Raw genomic sequence first — 8,599 nt, forward strand, 5'->3', positions numbered from 1 at the left:
TATTCAGTTGCGACAATGTCTAACAAATTAATGATGATTTGAACGATTCTGGTAGGCTAATGAGAACATTTCAGATTCAGAAAATAACAAATATATTATAGCATAGCCTAGTTATAAACAATTTTAATTAAAAAACAAATCTAGAATATAAGACAAAATGTTGTTTATAATGACTTTAAGGAAACCGACACATACAATTATTAAAAAATGTTGTTGTTTTTTAACGGAAACTTCCGAATTCTCCGTTTACTGTAAACCCAAATTAACTTTATTTTTAGGTAGGCTACTACAACAACATCAACTTACATATCCTTTTAACAGTATTTGAAACCATAATCTTTAAATCAAACAGGCACAGCCCTGTGTGTGTGTTTTTTTTAACCCAGCATTTATTTAGCTCTGATTGTTTTCAGTCCTCGGCTTCGCTGAATCGATTCATCTCCAATCGGAAGAGCATCGTTTCCTCTGATTGGTTCGCTCAGGCGCGCGCGCGTCTGCAGTAGGACTATATAAGCGCAACAGGAGCCCTGCGGATCTGCACCTCTCTCACCGCGGGCTGGGGAAACACTGCAGCACACAGACTAATGAACACTCAAGTGCCTGTAAAGGTGAAAACCGTGTGAGGATTCGCAACGGAGAGGAAAATCATTAACAAATCCAGTAGGTAATTTATGCAACAGGTTTAAAAGTTTACTTTTCTTGAACTTCATTGTAATTAAGAATTGTTATTATTTGATAGGCTGTATTAGACGATTAATTAGAAACTAGTGTTTTGTTTTACAGGATACAAATTCTTTCATAGTCTATTGAAACTCTAATCATAAGCTGTTGTCTTTGTCTTGTTTTCCAGTCATTTATAGTTATGCTTAAGTCAAAATACTCATTTATGATGCTTTCACTGTCCTTTCAATACAAGTACATTTGAAACTGCTACAACTCTCACCATCTGGTTACTCATTTTGTACTTTTGTAGAGGAAAAGCTGGATGTTGTGGATGTTACATATTTTAAATTAAACAAAAATAATCTGCTGATTGAGATTATGTCATTTTGATTTTCAAGCACCATTTTTTAAATGAGAAATTCTGTAAATGAATTCTAGACTATTTAATTCTGCTATAAGTGAGTGGCAGTTGTCAGAGAAGATGAACAATGAATCAGACAAACCATCAGTGCATGTTCAGTGCAACCTGTTGCTATTCCTGTGCATTCAGTCTCAGTTTTGGATAGTTAATAAATAAGAATAATCTTAGCAGAAGTAATCTTAACAGCTTATCATGTCCAAACGTTGCTGTTATTTGAATGCTACCGATCCTGATCTGAATTCTGACTTGTAATGCTGCCTGAATCATAATCACACCGTGTTCGTTCGTTGACCAGAGGAGAACTGAACTGAGCTGGACGATGACATCACTGTTTGGGCTGTCTGAAGAACTGCTTTATAGATGAACTATGAACTAATTTAATAACTGATGATCTTTAAAACGGATCTGAATAAACATTGAACTGACAGCCGAAATGCATAATTTTCCTGTTATCACTGTAAAGCTTCTTTGAAAGCTTCTGTATTGTATAAACTATACAAATAAAGGGGACTTTTTTTATCTACCTAAATTAGTTGTTCTCAATTCTTGTCCGAAGTACCCCAGTGCACATTATTTTGGATGTCGCCCTTATCTGACGCACCCAGTAAAGGTCTCTTCTGAGCCTCTCATGAGTTGATGATATTGTGGCATAAGGACAAAATGTCCTATGATTGGGTACTTCAGGACCAGGACTGAGAACAATAAAGGGGGAAAAAAATGTATTGTGCCTATTGTGCATGGTGCCAGAAAAAAAAAGTCAGACACTTTTTTTCTTCGATTTTCTGTCTACAGTCATAGTTTTTCAAATATATTAGATTTAGATTTGTTTGATCTTGATATTTCTTTTGTCAGATAATTTGCTTTAAATGCCATGTCACACAAAGTCTATATACTGTAAATGAGCTTCATGTTCTAGCATGTTGTTTTATTCAAGTCAAGAAGTCAAGCAGGGGCTTGAACCTCCACCCACCTCACAAAAAAATAAAATAATTGCAACCCTCAAAGTCCCCCCTGAAAATTGCTGTATATGTCACCCTACAACTTTTCATATGTGGGACGATTGTTCATGATATAATGGTACATTGTTGTATAAGTTATTATTAGCTGTGCGTATCTAAGGCTCCTTGCTGAACGTTTTATTACTTGTTACAGGCGAGGGCGGATCACCCAGTGGGTTAAACCCAGAGGGATCATGTGGGTTCTGGAGAAGATCCGGGACTCAGTTGAAACAAATGTGCTCCGGCAAGGAGAGGCAGGTGACAAGGGGAAGGGGCCTGTCTATAGCAATGTCCTCACACCTGATAAGATTCCAGATTTCTTCATCCCTCCAAAGCTGGTAAGCTGCCCACCAGAGACCGAAGCTTCTGACGTCAAGTCCAAAGAAAGTCTGAGACCCTCAACGTCTGAGCAAACCATCAACAACAAGAAGATCAGTAGCCCTCGTAGCCCACGATTGGTCAGCAAGTTGGCAGGAGACACCAAGAACCTGCTTAGGGCGGCAAACCGCCACATCATTCAGATCGAGAGTGCGGACGACGTTGTAGCAGGTGACACAAACGCCGACCCTCAATCCCAGACCGCCATGTCACTTCCTTACATTCCAAAGACTCAGACTTCTTATGGCTTTGCCACATTGATGGAGAGTCCCCACACCCGGCGAAAAGAATCCCTGTTCCACTGTGACCACACCAGCCCAGTAACGTCACCCAACACTCAACGCAAGACCCAAAGCAAGAGCACCAACGAGGGGAATCACCTCAACCCTCCGGACTTCAACACCTCGCACATAAACCCCTACCGATACTTTAGCGGTGGCGAGAGCGACACTTGCTCTTCGGCAGAGTCCTCCCCATTTAGTTCACCACTGCTATCCCGTTCCGCCTCCCTACTCAAGATCTTCACACATGAGACACAGGCCAAGGTTGCAAAAGGCAAGCGGACATTTGCCAGGCATAGTTCCTTGTCCACAGACGAGTGCAGTTCGGCGGAGCCCAGCCCGAACGTTCCAAGACGGAGCCACTGTTCCTCCTTGCAAGGTGGAGGAGCTCTGGAGCATCTTCAACACAAGGAGCACACCATCAACATGCACAAAGGAGGCACCGTCCGACTTTGTGCAGATTACGACGCGGGTACGGCCCGCCTGCGAATCCGCATTATGGCGGCCGAGGACCTGTATGATCCCATGTTTGATATTAAGAGCATCAACTGTTGCGTGTCGCTCTACCTCAATCCAGGCAAGTTGCAGAAGCAGAGGAGCACGATAATCAAGAACAGCCGCAATCCCATCTTCAACGAGGACTTCTTTTTTGATTCGGTGACTTCGGCTCAGGTTAAGAACCTAGCTTTGAAGATCAAGGTTGTGAATAAAGGCACTAGCCTGAAAAGAGACATGCTGTTAGGTGAACGGGAGGTCCCTTTGTGCAAGCTCTTGTCTGGATTTTAGGCCTTCATAATGGGATACTGGGACACTGTCTTCAATAGGGTAAAAGGGGTCTTCTGTACTATTTGCTTCGTTGTCTTTCATGTGGCCTAATCCTATGGTTGATATAATATTCACAAATTCAGAAAAAAAAATGTTCAAGATCAACATAGGCATAATTTGCGGGTGGGATGGGGGATGGGGGATAGGGAGGAGGGAGGGGGGATGGGGGATGGGGGATAGGGAGGGGGGGTTCGATATTGTCCCCACCACTTTTTGAAACATTTCCCAGCATAGTTGTACCTAATGCAAAGTAAACAACTCCAGTTGACTATCAAAGTATTAATTTAGTTTGTTTGTGTTAAATAAGAGGCAATCTGGCACTGGAATGTGTTCTTATTGAAATCCAGAATCTCTATTCATTTTGGTGAAATCGCAAAACAAAACGCACACAAACGTGTCCCTGCTCTTGACATATCCCTGATGAACGTCTTTGGTTTTAATGAGAAAAAGGGCAGATTAGAAGCCAGAACCTTCGACCCGCTTAACAAAAATTCTACCACTAGACCATTGACACATGCACATCACCTGCAATCTATGTATTTATTCACTTATTCACGTAAATACTCTATACGTGATATATTCACTATATTCACTCTAAAGACAAAATATAGGTGTAAGATGAATAGGTGTAATTCATTTCAATAAATTAAACTCAGTGCACTGTTGAAATTGATTTCTGGAAAATTTAATGTTATTTTTTGCGCATTTGTTATTGTGCATTTCTGATATATAGCCTTGTATTAACACCCTGACCCCCCACCCAACACACCAGTCCCAACCACTTTTTAAAACCAAGTTACGCCAATGATAGATCAAGGTATTAGCATAGCTTTGAATTTGTTGCCTGTAAATATAAAAGAGTCTTTGACAAGAAACGATGACAAAGTCTTTTTGTATGTTGCCTTCCGTATTCCGGTTGTACTCATTTAGCCTGATTAAAACCAAGTGTTTACCTTTTTGATTGTAAAGACTTTTTTCAACAGAGCTACGCAGTCCTTTGAAGCTACACAATGGCCCTCTGTGCTAATGTTAGCTTTGATCCTGGATGCATCTGCTGTTTAATTTGGAGGACAAATAAACAGACTGAACAGTCTTGTGTCACACTGCATGTGTTTGCGTAAACTTGTAAATGTGATGACGTATTCTTGCAACAGTGTGCAGAATGTCATTTGGTGAAACCCAGAAGCCTTACTAAAGTGCGATTTTTGCATGTTTAGATTTGCTCAAATTGGATCATTGTTTGACTAAGTGTCATTATCTGTATCTATTTGTTGGATATCAAATGAAATGAGTGTTTTGGCTTGGACTCTTTGTCAAAAGCCTTTTATAAAACATGGTCCATATGAAACACTTTCTTTGAAAGTCTTTCCATGCACACTACTTACCCAGAGGAAAGCACTAAGTGAAATATCAACTAATATTTGTGTTATATAAAGATTTAAATGCCAATCTATGCCACATTCCATCTGTAGTAAAAGAGATATTTTCAACAGCCAAATTTTAGGTGAAATTCGTATGGAAAGGAAATGGAGGTATATATGCTGCATGTTTCATTATGCAACTGAGTGATATGATGTGCTGTGTGCTTTTTCAACAAACAGAAACTGTATGAATAGAATGAAATATGACATGAGTATGATAATGGTTGAGTGGATGGATGGATGCATGGATCTTTTTGGCTTGAGATATTATTTTTCTAGTAAAATCTGGCAAATGGCTATTACGTTATTGGAAGAAATATTTAGCATCCTTTGACGTTTCATAATAAATTATATAAATTTAGTAAGCATTTATTCCTTTCCTGGCTCCATTTTATAGATGAAGAGCAGAAAAGGCATCTTTGAGGTAATGAGCTGGCTATTGCTCATTAAAATGTTTTCACAAATGGCCCCACTGATACTAACTAATTGCTGGTTGGTTACACAAGCAAAGCAGGGAATGGGCTAGAATGTTTCTATATTTATGACCTGTGGATTGTGCAGTAATTATTGGAGTGCATAAAGCATACAAAGCTTTTCATTTATATTCAGGTGTTTCGTCAAGTCTTTAATATCCTAAACCACTCGAATGCTGGAGTCTTCCTGTTTCAACAGGTGTATGAAAAAAGTGCCAATCCTATGTACTTGATATGGAAGTGAACTGTTCACTTGGCGTTCAGTATGCTTTTTTCATAGTGAATACCGTCAACTCTGGTGTTTGTAACTTGTGTGCATGGGTAATATTTTCACTGTGGTAATCAATCAATAATATTTTTGTGAGTGTGAGTGTTTGATGGAAATTTCAGTGTTTTTTCTGCACCTCTGCATGGATGTTCAGCTGGTGTATTTGTATCTTAGATGGACAAAGTTTGCAAGTCATGAAAGAAATAATAAAAATTAACAAAACATTTGTGGCCATTTTGAATTTTATTTCATTTTGTTTGATCAATGTACTTCAATTTAACCATGTTGTCAAAACTGTCATAAACTCTTAAATATGGTGTCAGAAATATCAACTTATTTTAGAGGAAATATCACAGCGAAATGGGGTTAAACCATAAATTGGGCAAAAACTAATTTTAGGGGGAAAGTTAAAATATAACCCATTTAAATATCATGGTGATAAATGGGGAAATGAACATTGTCTTATATTCTGATATTGTCAGAAAATTGACATCTTATGCGACAAGAAACACCTGGTGACAAAATGTATTTAATTCTGCTATAATGTTTTTGTTCATTTCATTATTTTCAACAACACTCATAGAACTTCTAAAGCTATCTGCCATTGTGATAGATATGTGCATCTCAGACTTTTTCTCTGTCCCCTAAAAAGAATGTGAACTCTGTGCTATGAGAAGGCAAAGTTTAATGCAGTACATGTCAATGGTCACCCAGGGAAACCTTTCCAAAAGTTTCGGAGGCTTCTAGAAAGGTTTCTGAGCAAACCGAAAGGTTCAAAGGGGGCTGAAAATACCAGACATCTCTTTCTGGTAAACAGATAACAGTAGAGGGTAATCTGTCTTCGCTGTCCGCCTGGTCTCCACCTCATTAGGCCGGAGGAAAAAAGAGGGCGAGAGTAGAGCAGAAAGAAAGACTGAGAGGTAACAGAGCATACCTGTTTTTCCAAATGAGCCATCCATAGTTTCACCCCTCTTTCTCTGAGCCTGTCTCTATGATGGCCATAGATAATATTATCCATTTCTGCCTCTTTTCTTCACTAACTTGATATGGAAATCCAGAGGTTCCCACAATATTCACAGAAACCGAAAGTAGCATCTATAAATAACATTACATACATAGAAATAACACTAATGAGAAACTGCTGCCAACCCTTAGCAAGAGTTACTAAAAAATACTAATTCATAGATCTTATTCAGAGGTATGACATCACTTTGTAGGCCAAACCGTGGAAAAGAGTTCGAATTTTAGCACCTCCGATTCCATTGTCCCAAAGTCAATGGGTTTTTTCAATGGGTTTTTGGTTAAATGGCTGAAATAAGGTCTGTGGTGAACACAAGCTCAAGACACTTTCACGGTTTATTCTCCGACATTAAATACATACATCAGTATTACCCCACTCGCGATATTTAAGTATCATAAACTTTTGTTGATCACAGAGCTTTAACTGGAACTGAAACCGTCGCTATACTTTCATGTCTCTCGTATCACACCGTACCCTGGAAATCCAGAGTTCTCGCGAGAGCACAAGTTGAATTTGCTCAGCGAGTTTACTCTGGTGCGAGTAATGATGCTCATTAAATATGCCCTTGTATCCGAGCTGCACCAATCACATCGGGTTATCTGATATAGGCGAGCCAGAGGCGAGATGACGACAGCGCTGTGACGTCGAAGTCATTAGTAAACATTGCAAGATGGCTATGGATGAACACCAGTTGTTTGAAACGACTTTGGCCGCTACAATGAACGAGTTAGACTTGGCTTTTTATCTAAAAGAGGAACAGAAGACGCCGCTCGAATCGTTCCTTTGCAGGACGTTTTTGCTGTTTTGCCGACCGGATACAGCAAGAGTCTAATCTACCAGTTAGCTAAGCATATGGGGCTTGTTGTGATTGGTCGTAGTGTTATCCAATTGCATGCAGTGAGATTTTCAAATGCATGCTTGGTGCCGCCCCTCGAGCTGGCCGATTTTCCTTAGTCGACGCCAGACCATTAATCTTTCAGATTTAGGTCTGGATTTCCAGGCTAATCACACCGTGGATTTGCGGTGAATCTCAGAATCTCGCCTGAAGTAGTAGGTCATCCGGGCACTTTTTGCCTATACTGTTTTTCAAATATGTATTCGGACATATTTCTCTGTTGGCGTATTGTTTTCACATAGTAGGGAAGTATTCGATTTTGGACTTATATCTTTGCAGTGTTCATCTAGTTGATTTTGTTCATTGTAGTGAAATATTATGAAAATATACTTTTTTAGTGAAATATACTTTTCAGAATTAGCTTTAAAATACTCTACAGGTAATATTATAAAACCATTTCAACTCAAATCAATATTTCAATCATTTATTTATTTATTTGGTAAGTAATCTACCGAATAATGTTCAATCATTATCACTCAATAACATCATTGCACATTTGGATATTTTTTGGAAACCACATAATAACGTTCAGGGAACAAAAAAAAATGTTAGCTGGGAATGTATTTTGTGAAATAATGAATCAGTTCTGTAAAATTCTTAATTTAGAAACCAGACTGATGCGTACATTCATTTGTGTGTAGAGTGTTAATCTTGATAAGACGTCTCAGAGGACACGGTTTCATTTGTCACCAGAAATGGCACATTATTCAGGTGCAGACGACAACTACTTCCTCACCATTTGTTGAGATTAAAAGCCCTTCATTCCTTATCAACATGGTGATTTGTTCAAGACTTGTGACATTTGTGTAGGATTACAGCCTTTCTCTAAATCTGACATGACGTTCTTTGAAAATACCCTCTCACACAGTTCAGAAATTGATTTTTTATTTTATTATATTGGAAGCTGGGGGTAATATACTGTTGCAGCATGAACTCTTTGACATCTGCTGGAATT

At 38.9% G+C, this 8,599-nt stretch overlaps 1 protein-coding gene across 2 annotated transcripts; it reads left to right on the top strand.

Annotated features, from left to right (window-relative positions):
• Nucleotides 1-443: 443 nt before the first annotated feature.
• LOC307170366 (C2 calcium-dependent domain-containing protein 4C) lies at nucleotides 444-5,945 on the top strand. Of its 2 annotated transcripts, none has more exons than XM_079891455.1 (2): nucleotides 444-664; nucleotides 2,237-5,945. In XM_079891455.1, the coding sequence occupies exon 2, from the start codon at nucleotides 2,277-2,279 to the stop codon at nucleotides 3,525-3,527; it is 1,251 nt and encodes a 416-aa protein (XP_079747581.1). In that variant the 5' UTR covers nucleotides 444-664; nucleotides 2,237-2,276; the 3' UTR covers nucleotides 3,528-5,945. The 2 variants fall into 2 exon arrangements, with proteins under 2 accessions (XP_079747581.1, XP_079747580.1); XM_079891454.1 differs by having other exon boundaries at nucleotides 444-660.
• Nucleotides 5,946-8,599: the final 2,654 nt, after the last annotated feature.

Source organism: Squalius cephalus (genome assembly GCF_949319135.1).
Source record: "Squalius cephalus genome assembly, chromosome: 13".
NCBI classification, from domain to species: domain Eukaryota; kingdom Metazoa; phylum Chordata; class Actinopteri; order Cypriniformes; family Leuciscidae; genus Squalius; species Squalius cephalus.

Bases quoted from the DNA above. Each gene is read 5' to 3' on its own strand.
- LOC307170366 (XM_079891455.1), top strand. From the start codon at position 2,277: ATGTGGGTTCTGGAGAAGATCCGGGACTCAGTTGAAACAAATGTGCTC.